This window comes from Zonotrichia leucophrys, unplaced genomic scaffold (genome assembly GCF_028769735.1).
Source record: "Zonotrichia leucophrys gambelii isolate GWCS_2022_RI unplaced genomic scaffold, RI_Zleu_2.0 Scaffold_143_115142, whole genome shotgun sequence".
Taxonomy (NCBI): Eukaryota; Metazoa; Chordata; class Aves; order Passeriformes; family Passerellidae; genus Zonotrichia; species Zonotrichia leucophrys.
In genome coordinates, this window is record NW_026992348.1 from 62,355 (window position 1) to 87,614 (window position 25,260).

The 25,260-nt window shown below is 44.2% G+C and overlaps 1 protein-coding gene across 1 annotated transcript in view; it reads left to right on the top strand.

The window, feature by feature from the left end:
* The window catches only part of SMARCA4 (SWI/SNF related, matrix associated, actin dependent regulator of chromatin, subfamily a, member 4), a 75,008-nt gene that overhangs the window by 37,891 nt on the left and 11,857 nt on the right, over positions 1-25,260 (top strand). The window contains exons 18-33 of the mRNA XM_064737961.1: positions 657-820; positions 1,980-2,046; positions 4,230-4,340; positions 7,136-7,378; positions 9,643-9,756; positions 10,483-10,590; positions 11,918-12,004; positions 12,791-12,837; positions 13,427-13,593; positions 15,159-15,283; positions 15,972-16,019; positions 16,983-17,030; positions 17,372-17,599; positions 18,602-18,649; positions 21,993-22,070; positions 24,622-24,840. Coding sequence (XP_064594031.1) covers positions 657-820; positions 1,980-2,046; positions 4,230-4,340; positions 7,136-7,378; positions 9,643-9,756; positions 10,483-10,590; positions 11,918-12,004; positions 12,791-12,837; positions 13,427-13,593; positions 15,159-15,283; positions 15,972-16,019; positions 16,983-17,030; positions 17,372-17,599; positions 18,602-18,649; positions 21,993-22,070; positions 24,622-24,840 — 1,902 coding nt within the window. The remainder of the gene's footprint in view (positions 1-656; positions 821-1,979; positions 2,047-4,229; positions 4,341-7,135; positions 7,379-9,642; positions 9,757-10,482; positions 10,591-11,917; positions 12,005-12,790; positions 12,838-13,426; positions 13,594-15,158; positions 15,284-15,971; positions 16,020-16,982; positions 17,031-17,371; positions 17,600-18,601; positions 18,650-21,992; positions 22,071-24,621; positions 24,841-25,260) is intronic.

The window sequence follows — 25,260 nt, forward strand, 5'->3', positions numbered from 1 at the left end:
TGAGTGGGCATCTGAGCTCCAGATGGGATTGGAGCTCGAGGTGGAATCGGCACCGAGTGGGATTGGAGCTCTGAGGTAGGATCTGGAGCTCCGAGGTGGGATCTGGAGCTCCGAATGGGTTGGAGCTCTGAGGTGGATTGGACTGGAGAGCTTGGATGGTCGAGCTCGAGGTGGGATCTGGAGCTGCTCCGCAATGGATGAGCTTGGGGGATCTGGAGCTGGATGGAGCTCTGAGGTGGGATCTGGAGCTGGCTCCAGTAATGGGATGGAGCTCTGAGGTGGGATCTGGAGCTGGATGGAGCTCCGAGGTGGGATCTGGAGCTGATGGGATGACGAGTGGACTGGGCTCGAGTGAGACTAGCTCCGAGGTGGGATCTGGAGCTCCGAGGTGGGATCTGGAGCTCCGAGGTGGGATCTGGAGCTCCGAGGTGGGATCTGGAGCTCTGAGGTGGGATCTGGAGCTGGCTCCAGCAATGGGATGGAGCTCCGAGGTGGGATCTGGAGCTCTGAGGTGGGATCTGGAGCTCTGAGGTGGGATCTGGAGCTCCGAGGTGGGATCTGGAGCTCTGAGGTGGGATCTGGAGCTGGCTCGAGCATGGGATGGGTCTCTGAGTGGATTGGAGCTCTGAGGTGGGCCTGGCTCTCCATCCCCGCAGATCAAGGGCCTGGAGTGGTTGGTGTCCCTCTACAACAACAACCTCAACGGGATCCTGGCCGACGAGATGGGGCTGGGCAAGACCATCCAGACCATCGCGCTCATCACCTACCTGATGGAGCACAAGAGGATCAACGGCCCCTTCCTCATCATCGTCCCGCTCTCGTCAGTCCCAGAATCCCAACATTCCCAAAATTCCCACCTTTGTTCCATGGGGAAATCCAAAAGTCCCAAAATTCCTGAAATTTGAAAATTCCCTTTTTTTTTCCACATGAAAAACCAAAATTCCCACCCTTGTTCCATGTGGTAAACCAAAATTCTCAAATGTCCCACCCTTTTTCCATGTGGAAAACCAAAATTTCCAAAATTCCCACCCTTTTTCCATGTGGAGAACCTCACGTGGTCTTCTCCAGCTCCAAATTCCCAAAATTCCCAATTTTTTCCATGTGGAGAACCCAAAATTCCCACCCTTGTTCCATATGGAGAACCCAAAATTTCCATCCTTGTTCCATGTGCAGATCCAAAAGTCCCAAAATTCCTGAAATTCGAAAATTCCCATTTTTTTTCCACATGAAAAACCAAAATTCCCAGAATTCCCACCGTTGTTCCATGTGGAGAACCAAAATTCCCAATTTTTTCCATGGGGTGAACCAAAATTTCCAAAATTCCCACCCTTGTTCCATGTGGAGAACCAAAATTCCCAAAATTCCAGAATTCCCACCCTTTTTTTCCATGTGGAGAATTCCATGTGGTCTTTCTCCAGCCCCACATTCCCAAAATTCCCATTTTTTTTCCACATGAAAAACCAAAATTCCCAGAATTCCCACCGTTGTTCCATGTGGAGAACCAAAATTCCCAGAATTTCCATCCTTGTTCGTTGGGGAGAACCCCAAAGTCTTTCCACCCCAAATTCCCAAAATTCCCATTTTTTTTCCATGTGAAGAACCAAAATTCCCAAATTTCCTAATTTTTCCATGTGGAGAACCCAAAAGTCCCAAAATTCCCACCCTTGTTCCATATGGAGAACCGAAAGTCCCAAAATTCCTGAAATTTGAAAATTCCCCTTTTTTTTTTCCACATGAAAAACCAAAATTTCCAAAATTCCCAATTTTTTCCATATGAAGAACCAAAATTCCCAAATTTCCTAATTTTTCCATGTGGAGAACCCAAAAGTCCCAAAATTCCCACCCTTGTTCCATGTGGAGAACCCCAAACTTTCTCCAGCCCCAAATTCCCAAAATTCCCATTTCTTTTCCATGTAGAGAACCCAAAACTCCCAAAATTTCCCAAATTCCCACCTTCTGTCCGTCTGTCTGTCCCGCAGGACTTTGTCCAACTGGGCCTACGAGTTCGACAAGTGGGCGCCGTCCGTGGTCAAGGTCTCCTACAAGGTGAGCCCCAAATTCCTTGGATTTTGGTTCCATTCCCAGCTTCCGTTTTCCTCCTCAAGTTCTGGAGGACTTTGGGTCCCACCTCCAAATCCATGAAAATCCACGAAAATCCCCCAAAAATTCCAATTTTTGGTGGTTCCTCACCATCAGGAGACCCCAAAACCTCCTCACCTTTTTGGATAATTCCCCATTTTTTGGGAATTCCAAATCCAAGTGGGTTGGAGCTCCAAATCCACCAAAAATCACGAAACTCCATGAAAGTATCCAAAAATCCTCAAATATTCCAATTTTTGGTGGTTCCTCACCATCAGGAGACCCCAAAACCTCCTGACCTTTTTGGATAATTTCCCATTTTTTGGGAATTCCAAATCCAAATGGAATTGGGAGCTCCAAATCCACCAAAAATCACAAAAAAACCCCAAAAATCCACAAAAAATCCCCCAAAATTCCAATTTTTGGTGGTTCCTCACCATCAGGAGACCCCAAAACCTCCTGAGCTTTTTGAATAATTCCCCATTTTTTGGGAATTCCAAATCCAAATGGATTGGAGCTCCAAATCCAGAAGAATTTGAGCTCCAAATCCCCCAAAAATCCACGAAAATCCCAAAAAAAATCCCCAAAAATTCCAATTTTTGGTGGTTCCTCACCATCAGGAGACCCCAAAACCTCCTGACCTTTTTGGATAATTTCCCATTTTTTGGGAATTCCAAATCCAAATGGGTTAGAGCTCTACAAAAACCCACAAAACTCCAAAAAATCCCCAAAAATTCCAATTTTTGGTGGTTCCTCAGCATCAGGAGACCCCAAAACCTCCTCAGCTTTTTGGATACCTCCCCATTTTTTGGGAATTCCAAATCCACAAAAACCCACTAAACTCCAGAAAAATGCAAGAAAATCCCCAAAAATCCCCAAAAATTCCAATTTTTGGTGGTTCCTCACCATCAGGAGACCCCAAAACCTCCTCACCTTTTTGGATAATTCCCCATTTTTTGGGAATTCCAAATCCAAATGGGTTGGAGCTCCAAATCCAATAGAATTGGAGCTCCAAATCCACCAAAAATTCATGAAAATCCCCAAAAATTCCAATTTTTGGTGGTTCCTCACCATCAGGAGACCCCAAAACCTCCTGAGCTTTTTGGATAATTCCCCATTTTTTGGCAATTCCAAATCCAAGTGGGTTGGAGCTCCAAATCCAGAAGAACTGGAGTTCCAAATCCACCGAAAATCACAAAAAACCCCAAAAATCCCCAAAAAATCCCCCAAAATTCCAATTTTTGGTGGTTCCTCAGCATCAGGAGACCCCAAAACCTCCTCAGCTTTTTGGATACCTCCCCATTTTTTGGGAATTCCAAATCCACAAAAACCCACTAAACTCCAGAAAAATGCAAGAAAATCCTCAAAAACCCCCAAAAATCCCAAAAAAATCCCCCAAAATTCCAATTTCTGGTGGTTCCTCACCATCAGGAGACCCCAAAACCTCCTGACCTTTTTGGGAATTCCAAATCCAATTGGATTGGAGCTCCAATTCTTCTGGAATTGGAGCTCCAAGTCCACCAAAAATCCATGAAAATCCCCAAAAAATCCCCCAAAATTCCAATTTTTGGTGGTTCCTCACCATCAGGAGACCCCAAAACCTCCTCAGCTTTTTGGATAATTCCCCATTTTTTGGCAATTCCAAATCCAAATGTAATTGGAGCTCCAAATCCACAAAGACCCATGAAACTCCAGAAGAATCCAAGAAAATCCCCAAAATTTCCAATTTTTGGTGGTTCTTCACCATCAGGAGACCCCAAAACCTCCTCAGCTTTTTGGGTAGCTCCCCATTTTTTGGGAATTCCAAGTCCAAATGGGTTGGAGCTCCAAATCCAGAAGAAATCCAAAAATCCATGAAAATCCCCAAAAAATCCCCCAAAATTCCAATTTTTGGTGGTTCCTCACCATCAGGAGACCCCAAAACCTCCTGACCTTTTTGGGAATTCCAAATCCAATTGGATTGGAGCTCCAAATCCAGAAGAATTTGAGCTCCAAATCCACCAAAAATCCATGAAAATCCCCAAAAAATCCCCCAAAATTCCAATTTTTGGTGGTTCCTCACCATCAGGAGACCCCAAAACCTCCTGATTTTTTTGATAATTCCCCATTTTTTGGGGTTTCTGACGTTCCTTTGGGAATTGTCCCCCCAGGGCTCCCCGGCCGCGCGCCGCGCCTTCGTCCCGCAGCTGCGCAGCGGCAAATTCAACGTCCTGCTGACCACCTACGAGTACATCATCAAGGACAAGCACATCCTGGCCAAGGTGAGCTCCAGCCACTGCCACCTTCTGCTCGATTCTCCTCAAATTCTGAGAAAATTCTGCTCAAAAATCTTCTCAAATTCTGAGAAAATTCATCTCAAAATCTTCTCAAGTTCTGAGAAAATTCATCGCAAAATCTTCTCAAATTCTGAGAAAATTCATCTCAAAATCTTCTCAAGTTCTGAGAAAATTCTTCTCAAATTCATCTCAAATACTGAGAAAGATCTTCTCAAGTTCAGAGAAAGATCTTCTGAAAATCTTCTCAAATTCTTCTCAATTCTCCTCAAATTCTGCTCAAATTCCTCTCAAAATCTTCTCAAGTTTTGAGAAAATTCTGAGAAAATTCTTCTCAAATTCTTCTCAAAATCTTCTCAAATTCTGAGAAAATTCTGAGAAAATTCTGAGAAAGATCTTCTCAAAATGTTCTCACGTTCTTCTCAAAATCTTTTCGAATTCTTCTCAAAATCTTCTCGAATTCTGCTCAAAATCTTCTCAAATTCTGAGAAAATTCATCACAAAACCTTCTCAAGTTCTGAGAAAATTCTGCTCAAATTCATCTCAAATACTGAGAAAGATCTTCTCAAAATTCCTCAAATTCTGCTCAAATTCATCTCAAATTCTTCTCAAAATCTTCTCAAAATCTTCTCAAATTCTGAGAAAATTCTGAGAAAATTCTGAGAAAATTCTTCTCTAAATCTTCTCAAGTTCTGAGAAAGATCTTCTCAAAATCTTCTCAATCCTCCTCCAATTCTGCTCAAATTCATCTCAAAATCTTCTCAAGTTCTGAGAAAATTCTGAGAAAGATCTTCTCAAAATCTTCTCAAATCCTTCTCAAAATCTTCTCGAATTCTTCTCAAAGTCTTCTCAAGTTCTGAGAAAATTCTGAGAAAATTCTGAGAAAGATCTTCTCAAAATGTTCTCAAAATTGTCTCAAATTCTGAGAAAGTTCTTCTAAAATTCCTTTCAAATTCTGAGAAAATTCTGAGAAAATTCTGAGAAAGATCCTCTCAAATTCTTCTCAATTCTCCTCAAATTCCTCTCAAAAATCTTCTCAAAGTCTTCTCAAAATCTTCTCAAATTCTGAGAAAATTCTCCTCAAATTCATCTCAAAATCTTCTCAAATTCTGAGAAAATTCATCGCAAAAATCTTCTCAAATTCTGAGAAAGATCTTCTCAAAATGTTCTCAAGTTCTTCTAAAATTCTTCTCAAATTCGGAGAAAATTCTGAGAAAGATCTCAAAATCTTCTCAAATTCTGCTAAAACCATTTCTGCTTGGTGCCCACCTGAAGATCTCCATCTCCTTTTCCCACCTGAGACCTTCTCCATTTCTCCTGTCCTCCGTTTCCCACCTGAGATCTTCATTCCCCACCTGGAGATGACCATCTCCATTTCTCCTGTCCTCCATTTCCCACTGAGATCTTCATGTCCCACCTGAGATGTTCTTCTCTCTCCATGTCCCACCTGAGACCTTCATCTCCATGTCCCACCTGGAGACGACCATCTCCATTTCTCCTGTCCTCCATGTCCCACCTGAGATCTCCATCTCCATGTCCCACCTGGAGACGACCATCTCCATGTCCCACCTGGAGACGACCATCTCCGTTTTTCCTGTCCTCCATTTCCCACCTGAGATCTTCATGTCCCACCTGGAGACGATCATCTCCATGTCCCACCTGAGACCTTCATCTTCATTTCTCCTGTCCTCCATGTCCCACCTGAGATCTTCATCTCCATTTCCCACCTGAGATCTTCATCTCCCTTTCTCCTGTCCTCCATTTCCCACCTGAGATCTCCATCTCCATTTCTCCTGCCCTCCATCCATATCCCACCTGAGATCTCCATCTCCATGTCCCACCTGAGATCTTCATCTCTCTCCGTTTCCCACCTGAGATCTTCATCTCCATTCCCCACCTGGAGACGACCATCTCCGTTTCTCCTGTCCTCCATGTCCCACCTGAGATCTTCATCTCCATGTCCCACCTGAGATCTCCATCTCCATTTCTCCTGCCCTCCATCCATGTCCCACCTGAGATCTTCATTCCCCACCTGGAGACGACCATCTCCATTTCTCCTGTCCTCCATTTCCCACTGAGATCTTCATCTCCATGTCCCACCTGAGATGTTCTTCTCTCTCCATGTCCCACCTGAGATCTCCATCTCCATGTCCCACCTGGAGACGACCATCTCCCTTTCTCCTGTCCTCCATGTCCCACCTGAGATCTCCATCTCCATGTCCCACCTGAGACCTTCATCTCCATGTCCCACCCGGAGACGACCATCTCCATTTCTCCTGTCCTCCATTTCCCACCTGAGATCTTCATTTCCCACCTTAGATCTTCATCTCTCTCCATTTCCCACCTGAGATCTTCATGTCCATGTCCCACCTGAGATCTCCATCTCCATGTCCCACCTGGAGACGATCATCTCCGTTTTTCCTGTCCTCCATTTCCCACCTGAGATCTCCATCTCCATGTCCCACCTGAGATCTCCATCTCCATTTCCCACTGAGATCTTCAACTCCGTTTCTCCTGTCCTCCGTTTCCCACCTGAGATCTCCATCTCCGTTTCTCCTGTCCTCCATCCATTTCCCACCTGAGATCTTCATCTCCATTTCCCACCTGAGGTGTTCTCCATTCCCACCTGAGATCTTCATCTCCATGTCCCACCTGAGATCTCCATCTCCATGTCCCACCTGGAGATGACCATCTCCATTTCTCCTGCCCTCCATCCATGTCCCACCTGAGATCTCCACGTCCCACCCGGACACGACCATCTCCCTTTCTCCTGTCCTCCTCAGATCCGCTGGAAGTACATGATCGTGGACGAAGGCCACCGCATGAAGAACCACCACTGCAAGCTGACCCAGGTCCTCAACACCCACTACGTGGCCCCGCGGCGTCTTCTCCTCACCGGGACCCCCCTGCAGAACAAACTGCCCGAGCTCTGGGCGCTCCTCAACTTCCTGCTGCCCACCATCTTCAAGAGCTGCAGCACCTTCGAGCAGTGGTTCAACGCGCCCTTCGCCATGACCGGCGAGAAGGTGGGACCTGGACCTGGACGTGGACGTGGGCGTGGGTGGGGAGGTGCTGGAGGTGGGGTTGAGGTTGGTGGTGGTGGGTCTGGAGGGGTTGGGAGTGGTCCTGGAGGTCTGGAGGTGGCTTTGATGGATCTGGAGATGTTGGAGGTGGATCAGAGCCTGGAATGGATCTGGAGATGTTGGATCAGTGTCTTTGATGGATCTGGAGATGTTTTGGAGGTGAATCAGTGTCTTTGATGGATCTGGAGAAGTTTGGGATGGTTCTGGAGCTCTGGGAGGTGGATCGGTGTCTTTGATGGATCTGGAGATGTTTTGGAGGTGGATCGGTGTCTTTGATGGATCTGGAGATGTTTTGGAGGTGGATTGGTGGCTTTGATGGATCTGGAGATGTTGGATCAATGTTTTAATTGTTCTGGAGATGTTTTGGAGGTGGATTGGTGTCTTTGATGGATCTGTAGAAGTTGGAGGTGGATCAGTGTTTTTGATGGACCTGGAGATGTTTTGGAGGTGGATCAGTGTCTTTGATGGATCTGGAGAGGTTGGAGGTGGTTCAGTGTCTGGAATGGACCTGGAGATGTTGGATCAGTGTCTTTGATGGACCTGGAGAAGTTTGGGATGGTGCTGGAGCTCTGGGAGGTGGATTGGTGTCTTTGATGGACTTGGAGATGTTTTGGAGGTGGATCAGTGTCTGGAATGGATCTGGAGATGTTGGAGTGGTCTGGAAGTCTGGAGGTGGCTTTGGTGGATCTGGAGATGTTGGATCAGTGTTTTAATGGATTTGAAGAGGGATTGGAGATGTTTTGGAGGTGGATCAGTGTCTGGAATGGATTTGGAGATCTTGGAAGGGTTCCTGGAGCTCTGGGAGGTGGATCAGTGTCTTTGATGGACTTGGAGATGTTGGATCAGTGTCTTTGATGGAGCTCTGGAAGGTGGATTGGTTTCTTTGATGGATCTGGAGATCTTGGAGGTGGATCAGTGTCTGGAATGGATCTGGAGAAGTTGGGAGTGGTCCTGGAGATCTGGAGGTGGCTTTGATGGATCTGGAGATGTTTGGAAGTGGTTCTGGAGCTCTGGGAGGTGGATCAGTGTCTGGAATGGATCTGGAGGGGTTGGGAGTGGTTCTGGAGATGGATCGGTGGCTTTGATGGATCTGGAGATGTTGGAAGGGTTCCTGGAGCTCTGGGAGGTGGATCAGTGTCTGGAATGGATCTGGAGAAGTTGGATCAGTGTTTTAATGGATCTGGAGATGTTTTGGAGGTGGATCAGTGTCTGGAATGGATCTGGAGATGTTGGATCAGTGTCTGGAATGGATTTGGAGATCTTGGAAGGGTTCCTGGAGCTCTGGGAGGTGGATCAGTGTCTTTGATGGACTTGGAGATGTTGGATCAGTGTCTTTAATGGATCTGGAGATGTTGGATCAGTGTCTTTGATGGAGCTCTGGGAGGTGGATTGGTTTCTTTGATGGATCTGGAGATGTTGGAGGTGGATCAGTGTCTGGAATGGATCTGGAGGGGTTGGGAGTGGTCCTGGAGGTCTGGATCGGTGGCTTTGATGGATCTGGAGATGTTTTGGAGGTGGATCAGTGTCTTTGATGGACCTGGAGAAGTTTGGGATGGTTCTGGAGCTGTGGAGGTGGATCAGTGTCTTTGCTGGATCTGGAGATGTTTTGGAGGTGGATCAGTGACTGGAATTGATCTGGAGTTTTTGGAGGTGGTTCAGTGTCTGGAATGGATCTGGAGGTGTTGGATCAGTGTCTTTGCTGGACCTGGAGATGTTTTGGAGGTGGATCAGTGTCTTTGATGGACCTGGAGATGTTTTGGAGGTGGATCAGTGTCTGGAATGGATCTGGAGATGTTGGATCAGTGTCTTTGATGGATCTGTAGATGTTTTGGAGGTGGATCAGTGTCTTTGATGGACCTGGAGATGTTTTGGAGGTGGATCAGTGTCTGGAATGGATCTGGAGATGTTTGGATCAATGTTTTAATGGATTGAAGATGGATCTGGTGATGTTTTGGAGGTGGATCAGTGGCTTTGATGGATCTGGAGATGTTGGTTCAGTGTTTTAATGGATCTGGAGATGTTTTGGAGATGTTGGATCAGTGTCTTTGCTGGACCTGCAGAACTCTGAGCTGGTTCTGCAGCTCTGGGCGGTGCCATCCCACCAGCAACTGTTTCTCAGGAGGTTCTTGGTGTATTTTGGGTCATTGGGAAGGTCCAACCCTTCCATTGGTGACACCAAGCCCTGCTCCTGGTGGTGGCCATTGCAGGTGGACCTCAACGAGGAGGAGACCATCCTGATCATCCGGCGCCTGCACAAGGTGCTGCGGCCCTTCCTGCTGCGGCGCCTCAAGAAGGAGGTGGAGGCTCAGCTGCCCGAGAAGGTGACACTGGGGGGGGTCCCCAGGCCTGGAGACCTCCGGGGGGGTCGGGAGGTGGACGTGGAGCTTCATCCTGCTCCTCATCATCCATGGATTGGGTTGGACCAGTGGTTGGGTTGGACCAATGGTTGGGTGTGGTTGGGTTGAGCAGATGGTTGGGTTGGACCAATGGTTGGGTTGGGTTGGGTTGAACCAGTGGTTGCATTGGACCAATGGTTGGGTTTGGTTGGACCAATGGTTGGGTTGGACCAGTGGTTGGGTGTTGTTGGGTTGAGCAGATGGTTGGGTTGGGTTGAACCAATGGTTGGGTTGAGCAGAAGTTGGGTTGGGTTGAGTAGAGTAGGTGGTTGGTTGGATCCCTTTGGGTTGGGTTGAGCAGATGGTTGGGTTGGGTTGGGTTGGGTTGGGTTGAACCAATGGTTGGGTTGGGTTGGATTGGGTTGGACCAATGGTTGGGTTGGAGCAATGGTTGGGTTGGGTTGGGTTGGGTTGGAGCAATGGTTGAGTTGAACCAATGGTTGGGTTGGGTTGGGTTGGACCAATGGTTGGGTTGGGTTGGTTGACCCAATGGTTGGGTTGGGTTGGGTTGAACCAATGGTTGGGTTGGTTTGTACCAATGGTTGGGTTGGGTTGGGTTGGTTGACCCAATGGTTGGGTTGGGTTGGTTGACCCAATGGTTGCGTTGGGTTGACCCAATGGTTGGGTTGACCCAATGGCCGTCTCCGGCAGGTGGAGTACGTCATCAAGTGCGACATGTCGGCGCTGCAGCGCGTCCTGTACCGGCACATGCAGGCCAAGGGCGTCCTGCTCACCGACGGCTCCGAGAAGGACAAGAAGGTCGGGATGGGGGAACTTGGGAACGCTGGGGGGGCTTGGGCTCCACGCTGGGGTTGGGTTGGGTTGAACCAATGGTTGAGTTGGGTTGGGTTGAACCAATGGTTGGGTTGGGTTGAGCAGATGGTTGGATTTGGTTGAACCAATGGTTGAGTTGGGTTGGGTTGGGTTGAGCAGATGGTTGGATTGGGCTGAACCAATGGTTGGGTTGAACCAATGCTTGGGTTGGGTTGAACCAATGGTTGGGTTGGGCAGGTGGTTGGATTGGGTTGAACCAATGGTTGGGTTGGGTTGGGTTGAACCAATGGTTGGGTTTGGTTGAGGAGATGCTTGGGTTGAGTTGAACCAATGGTTGGGTTGGACCAATGGTTGGGTTGCGTTGGGTTGGGTTGAACCAATGGTTGGGTTGGGTTGAACCAATGGTTGGGTTGGGTTGAGTTGGGTTGAACCAATGGTTGGGTTGGGTTGGGCAGGTGGTTGGATTGGGTTGAACCAATGGTTGGGTTGAACCAATGATTAGGTTGAGCATATGGTTGGGTTGGGTTGAACCAATGGTTGGGTTGGGTTGGGTTGAACCAATGGTTGGGTTGGACCAATGGTTGAGTTGGGTTGGGTTGAACCAATGCTTGGGTTGAGTTGAACCAATGGTTGAGTTGGATTGGGTTGAGTTGGGTTGGGTTGAGCAGATGGTTGGGTTGGGTTGAACCAATGGTTGGGTTGGGTTGAGCCAATGGTTGGGTTGAGTTGAACCAATGGTTGGGTTGGGTTGGGTTGAGTTGGGTTGAGCCAATGGTTGGGTTGGGTTGGGTTGAACCAATGGTTCAGTTGGGTTGGGTTGGGTTGGGTTGGGTTGAACCAATGGTTGGGTTGAGTAGGGTTGGTTTGGGTTGAACCCATGGTTGAGTTGAGTTGAGTTGGGTTGGTTTGGGTTGGGTTGAGTTGGGTTGAGTTGAGCCAATGGCTGGGTTGGACCAATGGTTGGGTGGGTTGGGTTCAGTTGAGCCAATGGTTGGGTTGAGTTAGGTTTAACCAATGGTTGAGTTGGGTTGGGTTCAGTTGGGTTGGGTTCTGTTGGGTTGAACCAATGCTTGGCTCGCCTTGAGCAGATGCTTGGCTTGGGTGAAATTATTTAAATCCATTTATTTTTTAATTTTTTATTTATTTCAATATCCCCGAGTCCCTTTTCTGGACCATCAACTCCCAGTCAATGATCCCAAACATTGGGAACTCTGCACTGGTGAATCGACGGAACCCAGAATTAATTTGGGGTTTTTTTAACCCCAGCATTAATTAGGAGGATGAATTAATTAAATTCTGAATTTCCTGGCAGGGCAAAGGAGGCACCAAGACCTTGATGAACACGATCATGCAGCTGCGCAAGATCTGCAACCACCCCTACATGTTCCAGCACATCGAGGTGGGGATGGGCAAAATCCTAAAGGGTTAAACCCAAAATGGGAAAATCCTAAAGGGTTAAATTCAGGATAAACCCAAAATGGCAAAAATCCTAAAGGGTTAAACCCAAAATGGCAAAAATCCTAAAGGGTTAAATTCGGGATAAACCCAAAAAGGCAAAAATCCTAAAGGATAAACCCAAAATGGCAAAAATATTAAAGGGGTAAAGCCAAAATTGCAAAAATCCTAAAGGGTTAAACCCAAAATGGGAAAATCCTAAAGGATAAACCCAAAATGGCAAAAATCCTAAAGGGTTAAATTCACGAAACTCAAAAATGGAAAAATCCTAAAGGGTTAAATTCAGGATAAACCTAAAATGGCAAAAATCCTAAAGGGTTAAACCCAAAATGGCGAAAATCCTAAAGGGTTAAACCCAAAATGGCAAAAACCCTAAAGGGTTAAATTCAGGATAAACCCAAAATGGCAAAAATCCTAAAGGGTTAAATTCAGGAAACTCAAAAATGGAAAAATCCTAAAGGGTTAAATTCGGGATAAACCCAAAATGGCAAAAATCCTAAAGGGTTAAACCCAGGATAAAACCAAACCAGGATAAACCCAAAATTTTATTTTATTGTCATTTTATTTTATTTATTTATTTACTATTTTATTTTATTTTTATTTTATTTTTTAACCCAGATTTTATTTTTTAGGGCAATTTCTGCTGCTTTTGTCACAATTTGGCTCCAGATTTTTATTTTTTGGGGCAATTTCTGCTGTTTTTTGTCACAATTTCTCTTTTTTATTTCAGGAATCCTTCTCAGAGCACTTGGGCTTCACTGGTGGGATCGTGCAGGGGTGAGTGACAAAATTTTAGAATTAATTACAAAACCTGTGAATTTAATAATAATTAATAACTTTAATAATAATTAATAACTTTAATAATAGTAATAATTTATAATAATTATAATAGTATTATAATTTATGATAGTATAATTTATTTTTATTTAGTATTAATTATTAATATAATTAAAATAGTTATATATATTATTTAAACGTATAAATATATTATAAATATATTTATAAATATTAATATATTTATATATAATGTAATTATATATTATTAATTATTAAATATTAATATATTTATTATTAATATACTATGTATTATTATATTTATAGTTTATAATAATAGTAATAATACAAATATTACTACTACTACTACTACTAATAATAATGAATATAATAATAATAATAGTAATAATAATAACTTTAATAAAAGTAATTTAATAATAATTTAATCACTCAGAATTTTCCTAGAGGTAGAAGACGAACCATCGTGTGAAACCAGATGATCCCAACGCCAAAATTTTCCAAAAAAATTCAAATTTTTTCGAAAAAAATTCAATTTTTTCTTTAATTTTTGGGTTTTTTTAATCCATCCAAGGCTGGATTTGTACCGAGCTTCCGGAAAATTCGAGCTCCTGGATCGGATCCTGCCCAAACTCAGGGCCACCAACCACAAGGTGCTGCTCTTCTGCCAGATGACCTCGCTGATGACCATCATGGAGGATTATTTCGCCTACCGGGGCTTCAAATACCTCAGGCTGGACGGTGAGGGCTCCAATGGGGGGGATGCACCCCAAAATCCCATTCAATCCAATGGGAGTCCAATCAATTCAATGGGGATCCCATTCAATCCAATGGGGATCCCATTCATTTCAATGGGGATCCCATTCATTTCAATGGGGATCCCATTCAATCCAATGGGAATCCATTCAATCCAATGGGGATCCCATTCAATTCAATGGGGATCCCATTCAATCCAATGGGAGTCCATTCAATTCAATGGGGATCCCATTCAATCCAATGGGAGTCCAATCAATTCAATGGGGATCCCATTCATTTCAATGGGGAACCCATTCAATTCAATGGGAATCCCATTCAATCCAATGGGAATTCAACTCAATGGGAATCCCATTCAATCCAATGGAGATCCCATTCAATCCAATGGGGATCCCATTCAATCCAATGGGAATTCAACTCAATGGGAATCCCATTCAATTCAATCAGAGTCCAATCAATTCAATGGGAACCCCATTCAATCCAATGGGGATCCCATTCAATCCAATGGGGATCCCATTCAATTCAATGGAGATCCCATTCAATCCAATGAGAGTCCAATCAATTCAATGGGAATCCCATTCAATCCAATGGGGATCCCAATCAATCCAATGGAAATTCAACTCAATGGGAATCCCATTCAATCCAATGGGAATTCAATCCAATGGTGATCCCATTCAATCCAATGGGGATCCCATTCCATCCAATGGGAATTCAACTCAATGGGAATCCAATCCAATGGGAATCCCATTTATCCAATGGGAATTCAATCCAATGGGGATCCCATTCAATCCAATGGGAATTCAATCCAATGGGGATCCCATTCAATCCAATGGAGATCCCTTTCAATCTAATGGGGATCCCATTCAATCCAATAGGAATCCATTCAATCCAATGGGAATCCATTCAAACCAATGGGGATCCCATTCAATTTAATGAGAATCCCATTCAATTCAATGGGGATCCCATTCAATCCAATGGGAATTCAATCCAATGGTGATCCCATTCAATTCCGTGGGGATCCCATTCAATTCAATGGGGATCCCATTCAATTCAATGGGGATCCCATTCAATCCAATAGGAATCCATTCAATCCAATGGGAATCCCATTCATCCCAATAGGAATTCAATCAAATGGGGATCCCATTCAATCCAATGGGAATTCCATTCAATCCAATGGGAATCCCATTCAATCCAATGGGAATCCATTCAATCCAATGAAGATCCCATTCAATCCAATGGGGATCCCATTCATTTCAATGGGGATCCCATTCAACTCAACGGGAATCCATTCCATTCAATGGGATCCCATTCAATCCAATGGGAATATTCAATCCAATGGGGATCCCATTCAATCAATGGGGATCCCATTCAATCCAATGGAATCATTCTCAATGGGGAATCCCATTCATCCAATGGGAATTCAATCCAATGGGAATCCCATTCAATCCAGTGGGGGAATCCCATTCCCACGGAACCTTCACAGGAACCCATGGATCCATTGCGGTTCCAGGACCATTCACCAAGGGGGAATCCCATCGCTGAACTTCCAACAGCCGGGACTCCGTTTGCGTTCCAGGGACACCGCGAGACCGGGGCTCTGCTGGCTTCAACGTGCCAGTCGGATTTCCCCTGCAGCCGCCATCGTCTTCGGACCAGCCGTACTCGAACACCCCACCAGGTAGGGCCGGGCTGGAGAAACCCCAAAATTATCCGTGGAGTTGAGGTGGAACCCCAAAATCTGCTCAGAAATTGGAGGAACCTCCAAAATTATCCATGGAGTTGAGGTGGAACCCCAAAATGGATCCATGGATTTGAGGTGGAACCCCAAAATCAGCTCAGAAATTGGAGAAACCTCCCAAATTATCCATGGAGTTGAGGTGGAACCCCAAAATCAGCTCAGAAATTGGAGAAACCTCCAAAATTATCCATGGAGTTGAGGTGGAACCCCAAAATCAGCTCAGAAATTGGAGAAACCCCAAATGGATCCGTGGATTGGAGGTGGAACCCCAAAATCAGCTCAGAAATTTGGATTTTTGAGGATAAAATTTGGATTTTTGAGGACAAATCCAGGAATTTTTGAGCTGTCACCCCCAAACCCCCTCAGGCCTCATCCCCACATGAATTTTAAGGACAATAAATTGAATTTTTTCAGGGATTTTTGAGCACAAAACCAGGGCAGATTTTGAGGCCAAAACCAGGGCAGATTTTGAGGTCATAACCCGAATTTTTGAGGAAAAAATTTGAATTTTTGAGGAAAAAAACGGGGATTTTTGTGCAAAAAACCAGGAATTTTTCAGCTACCACCCCAAATCTCATTCTCCCATGAAATTTTAAGGAGAATAATTGAAATTTTTGGGCGTTTCCAGGACCTGCAGGCGCAGGACCGCGCGCACCGCATCGGGCAGCAGAACGAGGTTCGCGTCCTTCGCCTCTGCACCTGAACCGCGACAATAAATTGAATTTTTCAGGGATTTTTGAGGAAAAAATTTGAATTTTTGAGGACAAAACCAGGGCAGACTTTGAGGCCAAAACCAAGAATTTTGTGGAAAAAATTTGGATTTTGAGGACAAAATCAGGGATTTTTGAGCTACCACCCAAAACCCCTCAGGCTCATCCCCACATCTCCTCCATGAATTTTGAGGAGAATAAATGGATTTTTTTCAAGGATTTTTGAGAAAAAAAATCGGAATTTTTGTGCAAAAAATCAGGGATTTTTGATCTATCACCCCAAAACCTTCTCAGGCCTGATCCCCACATGAATTTTGAGGCCAATAAATTGAATTTTTTCAGGGATTTTTGAGTAGAAAATTTGAATTTTTGAGGAAAAAAACGGGGATTTTTGTGGAAAAAAATGGGAATTTTTCAGCTACCACCCCAAAACCTTCTCAACCTTCACCCCCATGAAAATTTAAGGCCAATAAATTGAATTTTTTCAGGGATTTTTGAGTAGAAAATTTGAATTTTTGAGGAAAAAAACGGGGATTTTTGTGGAAAAAAATAGAAATTTTTGATGTATCACCCCAAAACCTTCTCAACCTTCACCCCCATGAAATTTTAAGGCCAATAAATTGAATTTTTTCAGGGGTTTTTGAGGAAAAATAAAACAGGGAATTCTGAGCTATCGTCCCAAAGCCTCCACAGACCTCATCCCCACATGAATTTTAAGAGCAATAAATTGAATTTTTTTCAGGGATTTTTAAGGACAAAACCAGGGCAGATTTTGAGGTCGTAACCAGAATTTTTGAGGACAAAATTTGAATTTTTGAGGAAAAAAACGGGGTTTTTGTGGAAAAAAATGGGAATTTTTCAGCTACCACCCCAAATCTCATTCCCACACAAATTTTAAGGAGAATAATTGAATTTTTGTGCGTTTCCAGGACCTGCAGGCGCAGGACCGCGCGCACCGCATCGGGCAGCAGAACGAGGTTCGCGTCCTTCGCCTCTGCACCTGAACCGCGACAATAAATTGAATTTTTTCGGGGGTTTTTGAGGACAAAATTTGGATTTTTAAGGACAAAACCAGGGCAGATTTTGAGGGCACAATCTGGATTTTTAAGGAGAAAATCAGGGTTTTTCAGGACAAAACCAGGGCAGGTTTTGAGGTGAAAACCAGGATTTTTTGAGGAAAAAATTTGAATTTTTGAGGAAAAAAATGGGGATTTTTGTGGAAAAAATTGGAGATTTTTTATGTATCACCCCAAAACTTTTCAACTCTCATTCCCACATAGATTTTAAGGCAAATAAATTAAATTTTGGGTGTTTCCAGGACCTGCAGGCGCAGGACCGCGCGCACCGCATCGGGCAGCAGAACGAGGTTCGCGTCCTTCGCCTCTGCACCGTCAACAGCGTGGAGGAGAAAATCCTGGCGGCCGCCAAGTACAAACTGAACGTGGACCAGAAGGTGATCCAGGCCGGGATGTTCGACCAGAAATCATCGAGCCACGAGCGCAGGGCCTTCCTGCAGGCCATCCTCGAGCACGAGGAGCAGGACGAGGTAAGAAAAATTAAATTCAAATTTTAGGAGTGAGGAAAAAAAATTAAAATTTTTTTAGGGAAAAATGAGATTTTTTTAGGGATTTTTTAGGGGAAAAATGAGATTTTTTTTAGGGAAAAAATGAGAATTTTTAGGGATTTTTTAGGGAAAAATGAGAATTTTTTAGGAGAAAAATGAGAATTTTTTAGGAATTTTTTAGGGATTTTTTAGGAGAAAAATGAGAGTTTTAGGAGTGAAAAATGAGAATATTTTGGGATTTTTTAAGGAATTTTTTAGGAAAAAAAAGAGAGTTTTAGGAGTGAAAAATGAGATTTTTTTAGGGATTTTTTAGGAAAAAAATGAGAGTTTTAGGAGGAAAAATGAGAATTTTTTAGGGGGAAAAAATGAGAGTTTTGGGAGTGAGGGAAAAAAAAAGAGAATTTTTAGGAATCAAAAAAAAAAAAAAAAAAAGAATTTTAGGAGTGAAAAAAATGAGGACTTTCAGGAGTGAGGAAAAAAAAATCAAAATTTTTTAGGAGTGAGGAAAAAAAAATGAGAATTTTAGGAGTGAAAAAAATGAGAATTTTAGGAGTGAAAAAAAACCCCAGAATTCTGGGATTGAAAAAATGAGAATTTTAGGAGTGAGAAAAAAATGAGAATTTTAGGAGTAAAAAAAATATGAGAATTTTAGGAGTGAGAAAAAAACCCCAGAATTCTGGGATTGAAAAAATTTTAGGAGTGAAAAAAAAATGGAATTTTAGGAGTGAAAAAATGAGAATTTTAGGACTGAAAAAAATGAAAATTCCCAACAAAAAACAAAAAAAAATTGAATTTTCATGCAAAAAAATCCAAAAAAAAAAAAAAAAATCCAAAAAAATCCAACCCTTTGAACAGTGAGCGTCGCACCTTGTTTGGAATTTTTGGGGGGGGCAAAACCATGAAAAATAAATTAAAAAAAAATTAAAAATATTAAAAATAAAACCTAAAAAGGCCCTGGAGACTGAGTGCTGTGTTTATCCGCAGAGCAGACCCTGCGGGGGCCCTGAGGCGCCTCAGGAAACTCCTCTGAAGGTGAGCGGGGCCCTCAGCGCCACAGCCCCAACCCGCACACACACAGACAGGAACAGCAAAAAAGAGCAAAAAAATCAAATTTGGGAAGTCAAAAATGAGATTTGAGTAGCTTGGAAGAAGAAAAAATGAGATTTATACGATCAAAATTGAGATTGAAGTGCCTTGGAAGGACCAAAAATGAGATTTAAGTGGCCAAGAGTGAGATGTATGGTGGCTTGGAAGGGCCAAAAGTGAGGTCGGACTGGGCTGAAAATGCCAAATAAAGAGATTTAAGTGGCCAGAAATGAGATTGAAATGGCTTAGAGTGGCCAAAAATGAGATTTAAGTGGCCAAAAATGAGATTTCAATGACTAAAAATGAGATTTTAATGGCTAAAAATGAGATTTCAATGGCTAAAAGATTTCGGTGCCCTGAGGCGCCTCAGGAAACTCCTCTGAAGGTGAGTGGGGCCCTCAGCGCCACTGCCCCAACACGCACACACCCAAACAGGAACTGCAAAAAAGAGCAAAAAAATCAAATTTGGGAAGTCAAAAATGAGATTTGAGTAGCTTGGAAGAGGAAAAAATGAGATTTATATGGTCAAAATTGAGATTGAAGTGCCTTGGAAGGACCAAAAATGAGATTTAAGTGGCCAAAAGTGAGATGTACGGTGGCTTGGAAGGGCCAAAAGTGAGGTTGGACTGGGCTGAAAATGCCAAATAAAGAGATTTAAGTGGCCAGAAATGAGATTGAAATGGCTTAGAGTGGCCAAAAATGAGATTTAAGTGGCCAAAAATGAGATTTCAGTAGCTTGGAAGAGGAAAAAATGAGATTTATGTGGTCAAAATTGAGATTTAAGTGGCCAAAAATGAGATTGCAATGGCTTAGAAGGGACAAAAATGAGATTTAAATGGCTAAAAGTGAGATTTCAATGGGCAAAAAGTGAAATTAAAATAGCTTGGAAGGGCAAAAAATGAGATTTAAGTGGCCAAAATGGCGTGGAAGGGCAAAAAAATGGGATTTAAAGGGCCAAAAATGAGATTTAAATGGTCTGAAATGGCCAAAAGTGAAATCCAAGTGACTTAGAAGGACTAAAAATGAGATTTAAATGACGAAAAATGAGATTTTAATGACCAAAAATGAGATTTTAATGGCTTGGAAGGGCGAAAAAATGAGATTTAAATAACCTGAGAGTGGAAAAAATGAGATTTAAATGACCAAAAATGGCCAAAAATGAGATTTAAATGGCCAAAGATGAGGAAAAGTGAATGAAAAATCGGATTTTCAAGGGGTGAAAATGAGGAAAAATGTAAAAAAGGAGAAAAATTGGCCCAAATTGAGGTAAAATGAGTTAAAAATAGCAAAAAAAAGACTCAAAAATGAAGAAAATTTGCCTGAAAAGTTGAAATGAGGTGAAAATAAAAATGAATAAAAAGGAGAAAAAATTAAAATAAATTGGAAGCGGCAAAAATGGATTAAAAAATGCCAAAAAAATGCAAAAAAAATGCAAAAATTGAGTTGGGAATGAGACAAAAAAAATTAAAAAATTGAGGTAGAACCAAGCTGAAATGGGGTGAAAATGGAAAAATAAAAGAGGAAATTTGGATTAAAATGCGGAAAAAATACAGGAAAAAGTGGGAAAATCATGGAAATTTAAAAATGAGGGAAAAATTCTGTTTAAAACACCCAAAAAATGGAAAAAATTCTGTTTAAAACACCCAAAAATGAGCAAAAATCCTCATTTAAAAAGAACGGAAAGCACCCAAAAATATTTTAAAAAGGATTTAAACCAGTGAAAAATTAATTTTAAAAAAATTATTGAAACCGCTTAAAATAAGAGAAAAATATTGTTGAAAATAAGCAAAAAAATCCCATTTAAAATGCCTGAAAATGAGCAAAAAAAATCCCATTTAAAGCACTTAAAAATGAGAAAAAAATCCAATTTAAACCACCCAAAAATGGGCAAAAAACCCCAAAAAAAAACCCCAAAAATGAGCAAAAAATCCCATTTAAACCACCCAAAAAGGAGCCAAAAATCCAATAAAAATACCCAAAAAATCCCATTTAAACCATCCAAAAAAGTGAAGGAAAATCCCATTAAAACCTCCCAAAAATGAGCAAAAAATCCCAAAAATCCACCCAAAAATGGACAAAAAACCACACCAAAAAAACCCACCGAAACCCCCCAAAAATTATTAAAAATCCACTAAAACTACCCAGAAATGGGCCAAAAAAACCACCCCAAAATTGGGAAAAAAATCCAAAAAAACCACCCAAAAATGAGCAAAAAAACCCCAAAAAAACTAGAAAAAAAACCCAAAAATTCCCATTGAAACCACCCAAAAATGGACAAAAAAACCAAAAAAAGACCCAAAAATGAGCAAAAAAACCCCAAAAAATGAGCAAAAAATCCAAATTAAAGCACCCAAAAATGGGCAAAAAATCCCAATTAAAGCACCCAAAAATGAGCAAAAAATCCACTAAAAATACCCAAAAAATCCCATTTAAAGCACCCAAAAATCAGGAAAAAGCCCCCATTGAAACCACCCAAAAATGGGCAAAAAATCCAATTTAAACCACCCAAAAATGAGCAAAAAATCCAATTTAAAGCACTCAAAAATGAGCAAAAAATCCAATTTAAACCCCCCAAAAATGAGCAAAAAATCCAATTTAAACCACCCAAAAATGAGCAAAAAATCCAATTTAAACCACCCAAAAATGAGAAAAAAATCCAATTTAAGCCACCCAAAAATGAGCAAAAAATCCAATTTAAACCACCCAAAAATGAGCAAAAAAATCCGAGAAAAACCCATTCAAACCACCCAATATTGAACAAAAAAATTCCATTTAAATGACCCAAAAATGGGCAAAAAAAACCCAAAAAATGAGCAAAAAAATCCACCAAAACCACCCAAAAATGGGCAAAAAACCCCCCAAAAATGAACAAAAAATCCAATTTAAACCACCCAAAAATGGGCAAAAAAATCTGAGAAAAACCCATTTAAACCACCCAAAAATGAGCAAAAAATCCAATTAAACCACTTATAAATGAGCAAAAAATCCCTGAAAAATCATTAAAACCACCCAAAAATGGGCAAAAAAAAAACCAAAAATGAGCAAAAAATCCAATTTAAACCACCCAATATTGAACAAAAAAATTCCATTTAAATGACCCAAAAATAACCGAAAAACCCCAAAAAAAACCCCCCAAAAATCCACTAAAAATACCCCAAAAACCCCAATTAAAGCACCAAAAAAACCCCAAAAAATCCCAAAATTGCTCAAAAAACCCCAAATTTTCCCCAGAAGGGCCCCGGGAGGTCCCGGGGGGCCGAGGCCGAAGGCTCCGCTTTGGGTTTTGCAGGAGGAAGATGAGGTGCCCGACGATGAAACCGTGAACCAGATGATCGCCCGGCACGAGGAGGAGTTCGACCTGTTCATGGTGAGGAGGAGGAGCAGGGAGGAAGGGCGGGAGGGGATGAAGAGGTGGGAGAGGAGGAAGATCTGAGGAAGAGGAGGAGGAGATGAGGAGGAAGAGGAGAGGGAGGGAGGAAGAACAGGGGGAGGAGGAGGAGGAGGAGAAGATGGGAGAGGAAGAGCAAGAGGAAGAGAAAGGAGCAGGAGATGAAGATCTTGTGAAGAGGAAGAGGAGGAGGAGGAGGAGATGAGGGTGTTGTGAAGATGAAGAGGAGGAGGAGAAGATGAGGAAGAGGAGGAGGAGTTGAGGAGGAAGATGAGATGAGGAGGGAGAGGAGCAGGAGATGAGGAAGAGGAGATGAGGAGGAGGAGGAGGAAAGATGGGAGAGGAGGAAGATCTGAGGATGAGGAGGAGGAGCAGGAGGAAGAGGAGATGGAAATGAGGAAGAGGAACAGGAGATGAAGAGGAGGAGGAGGAGGAAAGGACAGGAGGAGATGGGAGAGGAGGAAGATCTCCTGAGGAAGAGGAGCAGGAGATGAGGAGGAAGAGGAGAGGGAGGGAGGAAGGGCAGGGGGAGGAGGAAGAGGAAGAGAAAGGAGCAGGAGAGGAGGAAGATGAGCAGGAGATGAAGATCTTGTGAAGAGGAAGAGGAGGAGGAGGAGATGGGGAAAGAGGAGATGGCAGAGGAGGAAGATCTGAGGAAGAAGAGCAGAAAATGAGAAGGAAGAGGAGGAGGAGATGATCATGAAAGGAGGAAGAGCAGGAGATGAGGATCTGGTGAGGAAGAGGAGGAGGAGTTGAGGAAGAAGACGAGGAGATGAGGAAGAGGAAGAGGAGCAGGAGATGAGGAAGAGGAACATGGGATGAGGAAGATCTCCTGAGCAAGAAGAGCAGGAGATGAGGAGGAGGAGGAAAGGGAGGAAGGGCAGGAGGAGGAGGAGGAGATGAGGAGGAAGAGGAGAGGGAGGGAGGAAGGGCAGGAGGAGGAGGAGGAGGGAGGAAGCAGAGATCCAGATGATCGCCCGGTACGAGGAGGAGTTCGACCTCTTCATGGTGAGGAGGAGGAGGAGGGAGGAAGGGCAGGGGGAGGAGGAGGAGGAGGAAGAGGAAGGAGCCTGAAGAAGATCTTGTGAAGAGGAGGAGGAGGAGGAGGCGCGGAACCCCAAGCAGAAGCCGCATTTGATGGAGGAGGACGAGCTCCCCATCCCACCTCAGATGGTCCATCCAAAACCACAATCCCACCTCAGAAGATCCATCCCACCTCAGATGTTCCTCACCCCATCCCATCTCAGATATCCCCAAACCCACCTCAGATGTTTCCTCACCCAATCCCACCTCAGAAGATCCATCCAAAACCCCAATCCCACCTCAGATGTTTCCTCACCCCAGTCCCACCTCAGAAGATCCATCCCACCTCAGATGTTCCTGATCCCATCCCTCACCCCGATCCCACTTCAGATGTTCCCAATCCCACCTCAGATGTTCCTCACCCCATCCTACCTTAGATATCCCAGATCCCACCTCAGAAGATCCATCCAAAACCCCAATCCCACCTCAGAAGATCCATCCCACCTTAGATCTCCCCAAACCCACCTCAGATATCCCAGATCCCACCTCAGATGTTCCTCAACCCATCCTACCTTAGATATCCCAGATCCCACCTCGGAAGATCCATCCAAAACCACAATCCCACCTCAGATATCCCAGATCCCACCTCAGCAGATCCATCCCACCTCAAATATCTGAGATCCCACCTCAGATATCCTCAATCCCACCTCAGAACATCCATCCAAAACCCCAATCCCACCTCAGAAGATCCATCCCACCTTAGATCTCCCCAAACCCACCTCAGATATCCCTGATCCCACCTCAGCAGATCCATCCCACCTCAGATGTTCCTCACCCCATCCCACCTCAGATATCCCTGATCCCACCTCAGATGTTTCCTCACTCCATCCCACCTCAGATATCTGAGATCCCACCTCAGCAGATCCATCCCACCTCAGAAGATCCATCCCACCTCAGATGTTCCTCACCCCATCCCACCCCAGATGTCCACCATTAACCCTTTGCCCACCGTGTCCCACCAGCGCATGGACCTGGACCGGCGGCGGGAGGAGGCGCGGAACCCCAAGCGGAAGCCGCGGCTGATGGAGGAGGACGAGCTCCCCATCCCACCTCAGATGGCCCCAAACCCACCTCAGATATCCCCAAACCCACCTCAGATGTTCCTCACCCCATCCTACCTTAGATATCTCTGATCCCACCTCAGATACCTGAGATCCCACCTCAGCAGATCCATCCCACCTCAGATGTTCCTCATCCCATCCCTCACCCCGATCCCACTTCAGATGTTCCCAATCCCACCTCAGATGTTCCTCACCCCATCCTACCTTAGATATCTCAGATCCCACCTCAGAAGATTCATCCCACCTCAGATGTTGCTCACCCCATCCCACCTCAGATACCTGAGATCCCACCTCAGCAGATCCATCCAAAACCCAGATCCCACCTCAGCAGATCCATCCCACCCCAGATGTCCACCATTAACCCTTTGCCCACCGTGTCCCACCAGCGCATGGACCTGGACCGGCGGCGGGAGGAGGCGCGGAACCCCAAGCGGAAGCCGCGGCTGATGGAGGAGGACGAGCTCCCGTCGTGGATCCTCAAGGACGACGCCGAGGTCGAGCGCCTGACCTGCGAGGAGGAGGAGGAGAAGATGTTCGGCCGCGGCTCCCGGCACCGCAAGGAGGTCGATTACAGCGACTCGCTGACCGAGAAGCAGTGGCTCAAGGTGGGACCTCACCTGCTGCTGGGGGTGGTGGTGGTGGTGGCACCTGGTGGTGGCATCTGGTGGGCTGGGAGCACCATCCCAAGGAGACCCAATCCCAAGGATCTCCAATCCCAAGGAGACCAAATCCCAAGGTTCTCCAGTCCCTGTAGATCCATCATCCCAAGGTTCTTCATTCCCAAAGATCTCCAATCCCAAGGTTCTCCAATCCCAAGGTTCTTCATTCCCAAAGGTCTCCAATCCCAAGGATCTCCAGTCCCAAGGACACCACATCCCAAGGTTCTCCAGTCCCTGTAGATCCAAAGTCCCTGTAGATCCATCATCCCAAGGTTCTTCATTCCCAAGGATCTCCAATCCCAAGGTTCTCCAATCCCAAGGATCTCCAATCCCAAGGTTCTCCAATCCCAAGGATCTCCAATCCCA